General features: G+C 38.8%; 1 protein-coding gene across 1 annotated transcript in view; it reads right to left on the bottom strand.

Annotated features, from left to right (window-relative positions):
* Positions 1–12,356, bottom strand: part of SLCO6A1 (solute carrier organic anion transporter family member 6A1) — a 138,109-nt gene that overhangs the window by 61,796 nt on the left and 63,957 nt on the right. The window contains exons 4-5 of the mRNA XM_062211958.1: positions 2,634–2,819; positions 268–364 (exon numbers count right to left, since the gene is read on the bottom strand). Coding sequence (XP_062067942.1) covers positions 268–364; positions 2,634–2,819 — 283 coding nt within the window. The remainder of the gene's footprint in view (positions 1–267; positions 365–2,633; positions 2,820–12,356) is intronic.

Genomic DNA, 12,356 nt, shown 5'->3' with positions numbered 1-12,356 from the left:
GAAGCCTTTGTAATCCATAAGCTGTACTTCGGAAATTTATATTCATTAAATAAAAAAATAAAAAATAAATTTTTACTTAATATATACTAAATCAATCTTCTGTATATAAAGATAATTGAAAATGAATCTTGATGTGAATGGAATGGGAGAGGGAGCGGGAGATGGGAGGGGTGCGAGTGGGAGGGAAATTATGGTGGGGGGGAGCCATTGTAATCCATAAACTGTACTTTGGAAATTTATATTTACTAAATAAAAAAAATGACTTACTATCTGGAAGAAGTACTGTTCTCAGCAGCCTTAACTAGTGGTGCTCCCATAGCATGACCACAGGCATATCCAAATATTATTGCAGCTTCAGCAAAACCTACAAATGAATATTGAGCATCAAGCAACTTCTAAACCAGCTTTGTCTTAAAATGATTAAAATGACTGACTTAAATAGACCACTTTCTGAGTACTTTTCCTGGCATTCTTTTTCAATGTTTACTTTTTTTTCTTATTAAAAGACAATGGAACACAGAGAGAGAGAAATCTTCCACCACCACCACCCCCAATTCACTTCCCAAATGTCTGCAGCAGCAGGACAGGGCCAGGCTGAAACCAGGAGACCAGAATTCCATCTAGGTCTGCCATGTGGGTGGCAGAAACTGAAGTACTTGAGAGCCATCATCTGCTCCCTCCCAGGCATGTTAGAGAAGAGCTGGATCAAAAGCAGAAGTTGAGGCAGGACTCAATCCCAAGCACTCTGATGGAGACCCAGGCATTGCAAGCTGCAGCTTAATCCAGTGTATCACAAGTTGTACCCCACATTCTAAATGAGTGTTAGCAGATGTCTCTAAAGGAAGAAAACCAATAGGAGATATTTATAATGTATATGTGTGCTGTGCATGCGCGTATGTGAGAGAGAGACAGAGAGAGACATATTTTAAGCAATTGGTTGATACAATCACAAGGTCTAATAACTCCCAAATGTAAAGGAGAGTCACAGGATGGAAATTTAAATAATAATTAATAGTCCAGTCTCAAGACAGAACTGATTCGTGTTCAAGAAAATTTAGTCTTTATGTTTATACAGCCATCAGTTGATTGGATGAGATTATTCACATTATGGAAGTAACACACTTTACTCAAAAATCTACTGACTATGGGGCTGGCATTGTGGAGGAGTGGGTTAAGCCACCTCCTGTGAAGCTAGCATCTCATTTGGTCTCTGATTCGTGTCCCAGCTACTCCACTTCCAGTTCAGCTCCCTGCTACTTCATTGGGGAAAGCAGTGGAAGATGGCCCAAGTGTGTAGGCCCCTGACACCCACATGGGAGATCCAAATGAAGCTCCATGGCCATTGTGGCCATTTTGAACTGGCAGATAGAAGATTTATCTACATCTGCCTCTCTCTCTGCCTGTAACTTTGCCTTTCAAATAAATAAATACATTTTAAAAAAAAATCTGCTTGTTGTTTGACCAAATAACTTGGTTCCATAATGTAGCCAAGCTGATACGTTAAACTAATCATAACACATTATCCAATGGATGTATTTTAAAAACATAATGCAATTACATAATTTGTTGCCTTTATTTAATTTATATGCTTATACTTAATATGAATATTAATTCTCTCATTTAATTTTAATTTGTGGTACTATAGTAAGATGAGATCTTGTCATTGGTATCCCTCACCTTAGCTGAGAGAGGACCAAAAGTGCCGACAGAGTAAGCTTCTCCCTACAGTGGGTAGATGTGTGTTTTTATTGCTTGCTATTCAGTAGAACCAAAAAGAAAAAAAACCCACAAATTTGAGTATCATCTATTTTAATATGAACATAACTTTTCTTATCTTCCCTGTTAGAAAATGATTATTTTATTGCAGAGTATTATTTTTATACCACCTTTACACATAAAAACAAGTTTATATTTTTTGTTTTCAAAAATAATAGTTACTAGGGCCAGCATTGTAACATAGCAGGTAAGACTGCTGCCTGTTTTACCAGCATCCCAAGTGGGTGCCAGTTGGTGTCCCAGCTGCTTCACTTTCTATCCATCTCCCTGTTAGTGCCTAGGAAAAGCCTCAGAAGACAGCCTAAGTGCTTGGCCCCTTAGACCCACATGGCAGACACAGATGAAACTCCTAGATCCAGGTTGTGGCCTGGCCTAGCCCTGGCTGTTGTGGCCATCTGGGAAGTGAACCAATGGATAGAATCTCTCTCTCTCTCTCTCTCTCTCTCTGTAACTCTGATTTTCAAAATAAATACATCTTTCAAAAAATCATAGTTACCTAATCCTGTACAAATAAACAATCTACCAAGGCTAAAATCTATTAAACACAAAAAGTACAGGTTATTCTAAGATATGCCCAGAGTTAGAGTTACTAATTGTAAGAGAGAGTAGCATAAGACATTGTTAATAGGAGAGACTACACTGTATTCAATTAAATAGCGTATGATTTCTGTTCTTGCTGGGTTGAACATATTTAGGTGTTCAGTTAACTTAAACATATCAGAGACCCAAAAGACATTTAGTTTATGCAGAGTCATAAGGGCCAGCAGTTAGTACTGCCATATAGTTTTAGACATATACACCAAAGTACAGAAGTTCAATGAAAACTCAACCAAAATGGAGGATAAGCAAACACTTGCCTAAATAGATGCCAGACGAGTGTGTGTCGACGCTGTCATAAAGAAAGGTGACTGCAAGGATGTAAAGAGGCATTCCTGCTATTCCCTGCACAGTCTGCCCGACGATGAATAAGAGTACGTATCTTGACTGAAATAACGACGTGCTTTTTGGGCAAGTATCGAGGACCTTTGTTTCGTCACAAATATCTTTTGAAAAGATAATTACATTGTTGTTAATTGAATTGAAGTCAAATATAAACACATATAAAGTATTGTTTATCAAATATTTGCACTTTCCAAAATTATGTTTTTCTGTTTTAGTTAACACTCTATGCACATTGAATGCAGCAGTACAATTATCACATTTTCAGGAAAACACCATAATTAAAGTAAACCTATGGGAATACTAGAAAAGTGTATGGATCATAAACCAAAGCATAAATGTGCAAGCATGATTGTGCATACACAGGTGTGCATCAATGTGTTTGTACATATACATTTACATACACATAATATATATATATTATATATATATATATATATACATACACTTTCCTCTTCAGTGCAGGGTCCAGGTCCTTGGACTGTTGACTCCAAGATAAAAGGATTTCTGATGTGGGGTGTGTGTTTGGTACAGCGGTTAAGACACCTCGTGGGGCACTCACATCCCCTATTAAAGTGCTTGGGTTTAGTTTCAACTCCACTCTGATTCCTGCTAATGCATTCCTCCCTGGGAGGCAGCAGGTGATGGCTCAGATATCTGTGTCCCTGACACCCACAGGGTCAGATCTGGATTGCATTCCTGCTCCTGGCTTTGGTCTGGTTCAGCTCTAGCTGTTGTAAGCATTTAGGGAGTGAACCAGTGAATGGGAAATCTCTCTCTCCCTCTCTCTCTCTCTCTCTCTCTTTCTCTCCCCCTTCCTCCCTCCCTCCTCCCTCCCTCTCAAAGTTTTTAAAGTATTTCTAATGTTGTAAATCATCTTATTTATCAAAGATTACCTTCTATTTTTAAAGATTGTATTTATTTATTTGAGAGGTAGAGTTACAGACAGTGAGAGGGAGAGACAGAGAGAAAGGTCTTCCTTCCATTGGTTCACTCCTCAAAAGGCCTCAATGGCCAGAGCTGCACTGAACCAAAGCCAGGAGCCAGGTGCTTCTTCCCAGTCTCCCAAGTGAGTGCAGGGACCCAAGGACTTGGGCCATCTTCTACTGCTTTCCCAGGCAATAGCAGCATTGGTTCACTCCCCAAATGGCCGCAGCGGCCGGAGCTACGCCCGATCCAAAGCCAGGAGCCAGGTGCTTCTTCTTAGTCTCCCATGGGGGTGCAGGGGACCAAGGACTTTGGCCCATCTTCTACTGCTTTCCCAGGCCACGGCAGAGAGCTAGACTGGAAGAGGAGCAGCTGGGACTGGAACTGGCGCCCATAGGGGATGCCAGTGCCACAGGCAGAAGATTAACCTGCTACGCCATGGCGACGGCCAAAAGATTACCTTCTGACTTGAGTTCTACATCCACTTGTTTAGTAATGTTTACATTAACTTTGTGTTACTCTGCTTACATAATTTCCCACAATTATTAATTTCTCACTAAATTTTAAGACAAGGGCTAATAAGGAAAAGGCATTACATTAAAAATATTTGTTATAGTCATTACATGATTATCCATTAAATTTGAATTATCTCACTTTGCAGCATATTTCTTATGGTTTTTAAATTTTGTATGTTTATAGAATAGTACCAAATAAATATCCACATATTTGCACTTCTTATTAAACTGGTAGTTCCACACAACACTATCGGATCACATTGGTTGTGAATATTGGAGGTAAAATTTGACAAGTGTTCTTAAAATGTTATTGTGGGAAACCTTAAGCTACAGATTGCAAAATAGAACACAGGTAGATATTTTCAGCTGGTTTACTTTCCTGTGTATGATAGCTGATCCCTGTGTCTTAGGATAAAGTCCCTAGAAATGTATTTCAAATGCTGGTAATTCACTTATGATCTGTCAAGCCTCTTCATTCCTTAAATCCTCTCGCTTCATGCACTACACTAGTTCTACCTTACTTACTCATTTTAAATGTCAAATGTAGTAACTACAAATCGCTCACTGCAATGCCAAACACCTACACTCTAACCATCCCTACCTTTCCAGTCCACTCCATCTAGAAACCCAATTCCAATAATAATTGTTAAAACTCACCAGGATCCACAATCCACTGATCCTGCTCCTTTTCATTATCCCAGCGTCCCCCAATCATTCCTTATGTCACTCATTTGATGGCTTTCAAATCACGCAGTCACTTGTAAGCTTACTACAATCAACTCTTCTCCCCACCTATATTTTCAAGTTGTATGTGGCTTGAGAAGAGCACACAATCATGCAGATATCACTTCAAATGCATGATTAATAAACTCAAGGAAGGGACTGGCACTGTGGCATAGTAAGTTAAGCCTCCGCCAGTGGCACCAGCATCCCACATGGGCACCAGTTGGAGTCCCAGCTGCTCCACTTCTGATCCTGCTCTCTGCTCATGGCTTAGGCCCCTGCACCTATGTGGGAGACCTGGAAGAAGCCATTGTTGTCATTTGGAGAGTAAACCAACAGATGAAAGATCTCTCTCTCTCTCTCTCTCTCTCTCTCTCTGTCTCTCAGTCTGTAACTCTGCCTCTCACATAACTAACTCTTTTAAAAAAATAATAAATAAACAAACAAACAAACTCAAGGAGGTCCTTCAAGCTCCTGATAACAATAAATTGTGTCCCCAACCTATGTGCACTGCTTTCTCATTGGAAGCTCATTTATTTCCATTCTCCTAGGGGTCACAGTACTGAACATCCTACTGTCCTACTTCTTAAAAATAATGTTTTCCACTAGTAGAATAAAACTAATAATTTAATGCTATTTTTAAAAAGTTTATTATGGACTATAAGTTATATGACCACTGGAAATAGCAACCAATAGAGCAAAGAATTTCAAGAAGGAGAAATTAGTCAATATTACAAAATATTGGTGATAGTTGAAGAAATATATGATTTTTATAATATCAATTTGCACTAATTGTGTTGATGACTTGGTAAAAATTTCTACACCACTCTGGATTCAAAACAGGTTAAAGCGAGCCAAATAAAGAATAGGGGAGATAAACATCTGGATGCATGAACAATTTTTTCAGAATATGTGTCAGTGAAATTGAAGAGTTTGGATAAAGTAACATAAAAAAGGACTGATCTATGTTTACTATTATTTTATTATTTAAGAATGGGGATAACTGTGGCACCTTTGAGGACCAACAAGTGGACACCAACAGATGTGGAGAATTTTCCGAAAGGTGATCACCAATGGAATAAAGTCCCCCAAGAAGCCAGAGAGCGGGTACATTTAGCAGAAGGACATGGCTCTTGCTTTAACAGGAAGGAAGAAGTCAAGCATGTCAACATGCAAATATAGGTGGAATTATAAATTCTACATTGAGAAGTTAAATCGGGGCTGGCACCGTGGCTCACTTGGTTAATCCTCCACCTGTGGCACCAGCATCCCATATGGGTGCTGGGTTCTAGTCCTGGTTGCTCCTCTTCCAGTCCAGCTCTCTGCTGTAGTCCGGGAAGGCAGGGGAGGATGGCCCAAGTGCTTGGGCCCTGCACCCGCATGGGAGACCAGGAGGAAGCACCTGGCTCTTGGCTTCGGGTCAGTGTAGCTCTAGCCATAGCAGCCATTTGGGGGGTGAACCAACTGAAGGAAGACCTTTCTCTCTGTCTCTCTCTCTCGCTCGCTGTCTGTAATTCTACCTATCAAATAAATAAATAAAAATCTCTTAAAAAAATTAAATCAATTTTCTTTCACAATATGTAGTTTCTATCCTACATGGAAGAACTAAGCAAATAGTCTAAAATTCTTGTAGGTTAAAAAAAGGTTTTCAGGTGAACAGGTCCAACTGAGAATACAAAATGAGGTTGACAGCACAAATTCATTATAGGACTAATCAGCAGTCCAAGTACTGTTAAGATAAAAGATGTATGTTGGGGTCAAAAGCTTTACAGGCCAGAGATGAAAAAAGGGCCTTGAGACAAGAGAGCTTTAGGACAATGATTAGAGTCTGGAACATAATACTTCAGATAAGGAACAGCAAATATCAAAAAACAAAAGGAAGAAACAGGGACTATCTAATACATGGGGAAAGTATATCACTGTACTGAAGGTTGACTGAGAAATATAAACTATAAATAAAGGAAGTAATAACTATAAATAAATATAAACTATAAATAAAGGTAGCATATGATAGAGGAAGAAAGAATCACTACACGGGGGCCAGCGCCGTGGCTCACTTGGTTAATCTTCTGCCTGTGGCGCCAGCATCCCATATAGGCACCGGGTTCTAGTCCCAGTCGCTTCTCTTCCACTCCAGCTCTCTGCTGTGGCTTGGGAAGGCAGTGGAGGATGGCCCAAGTGCTTGCGCCCTTGCACCCACAAGGGAGACCAGGAAGAAGCACCTGGCTCCTGGCTTCAGATCGGCACAGCACTGGCCATAGTGGCCATTTGGGGAGTGAACCAACGGAAAGGAAGACCTTTCTCTCTGTCTCTCATTCTACCTGTTAAATAAATAAATAAATAAATAAATAAATAAATAGAATCACTACACTGGAGGTCATAGTGTAAGGGAAGAAATTGTCTTTGTTACATGAGTAACAAAAGAGCTGGACCAGCGATGTTAAGGGAATTCTCCATAAAGGGACAGTGTACAGAAACCATGGGTATGTGTGGGTACTCACTTAAATTTAAGCTGTAGAATAAAGATCAGAATGTGACACATTGAACTAGTACAGAAAACTTAGCTTTCACTTGAGTTCGTTTTGACACACACACACACACACACACACTAGTGCAGAACCCATGCATAATTTCTCATAGTACACTTTTTCTGCACCATAACAGTTTTTGGGAGGCCAGCATTGTGGCATAGTGGATTAAGCCACCACTTTTGAAGATGACATCCCATATCAGAGTGCCAGCTCATGGCCAACTACTCTGCATCCCAACCACTTCTTTGCTAAAGTGCCTGAGAAGGCCTCTGTCAGGACCAGGCCTCGACCAGGATGGGATTGCTGACTCTTGGCTAACTCAGACTCCACTGCTGTGGGCATTTGGGGAGTGACTCAGCAGATAGACTTCTTGCTCCTTGTCTGTTGAAAATACACATGGCACCAACATGTCCACTAAAAAAGCAGGTAGAAACATCCGGCAACAAAATCACGGGTCTTAGTTCTTATCTATCAATACTACCTTCAAATGTAAATGGACTAAATTCACCAGACTTAGGTTGGCTGAATGGATAAAAACCATAATCCCACTGTATGCTGCCTACAAGAAACTCACTTCACAAACATTGATACACATGGGCTGAAAGTGAAAGGTTGGAAAAAGTTATACCAGGCAAATGAAAACCAAAAGCAAGCAGGCATAGCTATCCTGATATCAGATAAAACAGGATTCAAATCAAAACTTATAAAAAGACATAAAGAGGACAGTATACTTTGATAAAAATTCAATTCAGCAAGAAGTCATAAGAATCATGAAAATATATGTATTCAACACAGGATGACTCACATATATACAGATAATACTGTTAGACCTAAAGGCAGAGGTATACTCCAATACAATAATAGCAGTTGACTTCAACAACCCGCTCTCATCAATGGCCAGATCATCCAGACAAAACAAAATCAATAAAGATACATCAGAGTTGAAACATACTATTGAGCAAATGGATCTAACAAACAATCACAGGACATTTAACCCAATAGCCACAGAATATATACTCTTCTCATTGGCACATGGAACACTTTCCAGAAAAGACCACAAATTAGGTCAAAAACCAAGTCTCAGCAAATTTAAAAAGATTGAAATCATACCATGTGTCTTCTCAATCATAAACAAAACTAGGAGTCAACAACAAGACAATAGAATACTCATAAATACTTGGAAATTAAACAACAAGCCACTAAAAGATCAATGGGTCACTGAAGAATCAAAAAGGAAATGAAAAATTTTCTTGAAATAAAAATGAAAACATATCAAAACCTGTGGCACACAGCAAAAGCAGTATTAAGACTGAAACGTATGGCATTATGTTCTTACATTTAAAGAAAGAGAAATGTCTCAAAGATTTAATGATGCATCTTGAGGACATATAAGACAAGAAAAAAACCAAACCCCAAATTAACAGGAGGTGAGGAATAATAAGGATTAGAGCAGAAATAAATGGAATTGAATCTAAGAAACACAAATGATCAACAAAACAAAAAGTTGGTTTTTTGATAACATAAACAAAATACTTAAATCTCTAGCCAGACTAACAAAAAAAGAAAAAAAAATTAAATGAAATTAGGGATGAAAAAAACACATTACAACTGACATCACTGAAATACAAAGAATCATAAGAAACTACTATAAATAACTATTTGCCAATAAACTGGAAAACCTTAAAGAAATGGATAAATTCCTGGATTCATATAACCTACCAAGATTGCATCAAGATGATATAGACTATCTAAACAGACCCATAACAAGAAATGAAATTGAAGCAGTAATCAAAAGATTTCCATTAAGGAAAAGTCCAGGACCTGAATGCTTTACAACTGAATTCTACAAAACATTCAAAGAGGAAGCAACTCCAAAACTGTGCTAACTATTCTAAAGTATTTACCAGGATGGAACTTTGCCAAACTCTTTTGATGAGGCCAACATTACTTTAATACAAAAACCAAACAAAAACATGCTACAAAAAGAAAATAGCAGATCTATACCCTTAATGAACATAGATGCAAAGATCCTCAAAAAGATACTAGCAAATCAAATCCAAAACCACAGCAAAAAGATGATACATCACAATCAAGTGGGATTTATCCCAGAAATAGAAGGGTGGTACAACATTTGCAAATAAACACATATCATAAATCACATCAATAGAATGAAGAATAAAAACCATATGGTCATCTCAATAGATGCAGAGAAAGCATTTGTTAAGATTCAACACCCCTTCATGATAAAAACCCTTCAGAAATTAAGTATAGAAGGAGCATTCTTCAAAATTATAAAGGCTATATATCAAAAACCAACAGACAATATCATACTGAGTGCGGAAAAACAAAACATTTCCCCTCAGATCTAAAACAACACAAGGATGTCCACTTTCACTACTCTTATTCAATACAGTACTGGAAGTTTTAGCAAGAGCAATCATGAAAGAGAAAGAAATAAAGGGCATTAAATGTGGAAAAGAAGAAGTCAAATTATCCATGTTTGCAGATGACATGATGCTGTACATGGAAAAACCTAAACACTGCATCAAAAAGGTGTTAGATACACCAATTCATTAAAGTTGCAAGTTACAAAATAAACATACAAAAAAGTAGTTTTTTTGTATGCTGATGATGAACTTACATAAAGAGAAATCCAGTGCACAGTAGCCACAAAAACATGAAATATTTAGGAATAAATTTAACCAAAGAAGAGAAAGATCTCCACAATGAAAATTATCAAACACTGATGAAAAAATCAAGGACACAGAAAAATGGAAATATATTCCTTGCTCATAGATTGGAAAAATCAATATCGTTAAAATGTCTATACTACCTAAAGCAGTCTACAGATTCAACACAATTCCTATCAAAATACCAATGAGAAAATTAGAAAAAACAATCCTAAAATTCAATTGAAATCACTAAAGACCAAGCAATCCTGAACAAGAAAATCAAGCTGGAGGCATCACAATACTTGACATCAAAGCATACTATAAAGCCATAATAATTAAAACAGCATGATACTGGCTTAAAAACTGATCCTAGATCAATGGAATAGAATAGACAGCCAAGAAATTAAGGGGGCCGGTATCATGGCTCACTTGGTTAATCCTCCGCCTGCACCACTGGCATCCTATATGGGCGGGCGCCAGGTTCTGGTCTCGGTTGCTCCTCTTCCAGTCCAGCTCTCTGCTGTGGCCTGGGAAGGCAGTTGGAGAATAGCCTAGTGCTTGGGCCCCTGCACCTGCATGGGAGACCAGGAGGAAGCACCTGGCTCCTGGCTTCGGATCGGCGCAGTGCGCTGGCCGTAGCAGCCATTTGGGGGGTGAACCAATGGAAGGAAGACCTTTCTCTCTGTCTCTTTCTCTCACTGTCTATAACTTTACCTGTCAAATAAAAAAAATCTTTAAAAAAAGAAATTAATGCACGTGCATATAGCCAGCAGATTTTTGACAGAGGTGCTCAGAACATACAGTGGAGTAAAGTTAAACTCTTCAACAAATGGTCCTGGCATGTATATATGTAGAAGAATAAAATTAGACATAACTTTCACCATGTGCAAAAATCAACTTAAGATGAATCAAAGACTTAAATGTGACACCTGAGGCTATGAAGCTGCTAGAAGCAAATGTAGGGGAAACACTCCAAGACACTGGTATAGGGGACAACTTCTTGGACAAGACCCCCAAAGCACAGGCAACAAAATCAAAACTAAACAAGTGGAACAATATGAAAATCAGAAACTTTTGTACAGCAAAGGGTACAATTAATAGAGTGAGGAGACATCCAACAGAATGGGGAAAAAAATTTGCAAACCATCTATCCAACAAAGGATTAATATCCTGAATATATCAGAAACTTAAAAAACTAAACAACAACAAAAAAATCCAGCTGAGAAATGTGCAAAGGATTTCAATAGACTCTTATTAAAATAAGAAATAAAAATGGCCAGAAAATATATGAAAAAATGCTCAACATCACTAGCCATCAGAGAAATCCAAATCAAAACCACAGTGAACTACCTCACCCCTGTAAGAATGGCTAAAATCCCAAACATAGAGAATAACAAATGCTAGCAAGGAGGTGCACAAAGGGGAACACTTATACATTGTTGGTTAGAAGGTAAATTAGTGTGCAGCCACTGTGGAAAACAATGTAGACATTTCTTGGCCGGCGCCGTGGCTTAACAGGCTAATCCTCTGCCTTGTAGCGCCTGCACATCGGGTTCTAGTCCCGGTTGGGGCGCCGGATTCTATCCCGGTTGCCCCTCTTCCAGGCCAGCTCTCTGCTATGGCCCGGGAAGGCAGTGGAGGATGGCCCAAGTGCTTGGGCCCTGCACCCGCATGGGAGACCGGGGGAAGCACCTGGCTCCTGGCTTCAGATCAGCGCGATGCGCTGGCCGCAGCGGCCATTGGAGGGTGAACCAATGGCAAAAAGGAAGATCTTTCTCTCTGTCTCTCTCACTATCCACTCTGCCTGTCAAAATAAAAAAAAAAAAAAATTAAAAAAAAAGAACAATGCTTCTTTTAAAAAAAAAAGAATGTAAATTAGTGTGCAGCCACTGTGGAAAACAATGTAGACATTTCTTAAAAAACTAGAAATATACTTGCCACATGACCAAGCAATCCCACTACCAGGTATATACCCAAAAGACTTAAACACAATGAAAGTATCCAAGAGATAACTGTACCACATGTTTATAGCTACACTGTTCACAACCACCAAAATTTGGAATCAACCAAGGTGCCCATCATCAGATGAATGGATTTTTTAAAATGTGGTATACATACACAATGGAATATTATGCAACTGTAAAAAAAGAATGAAAGTCTACTATTTGTAGCAAAATGGACACAACTGGAGGACATCATGTTGAATGAAATAAGCCAGACCCAGAAAGACAAATACCACATGTTCTCCCTGATATATGAAAACTAAAATTTGA

This window comes from Lepus europaeus, chromosome 15 (assembly GCF_033115175.1).
Source record: "Lepus europaeus isolate LE1 chromosome 15, mLepTim1.pri, whole genome shotgun sequence".
Lineage (NCBI taxonomy): Eukaryota > Metazoa > Chordata > Mammalia > Lagomorpha > Leporidae > Lepus > Lepus europaeus.
Note: the sequence above shows the minus strand (reverse complement) of the source record. Positions and strands in the feature narration are given on the sequence as shown.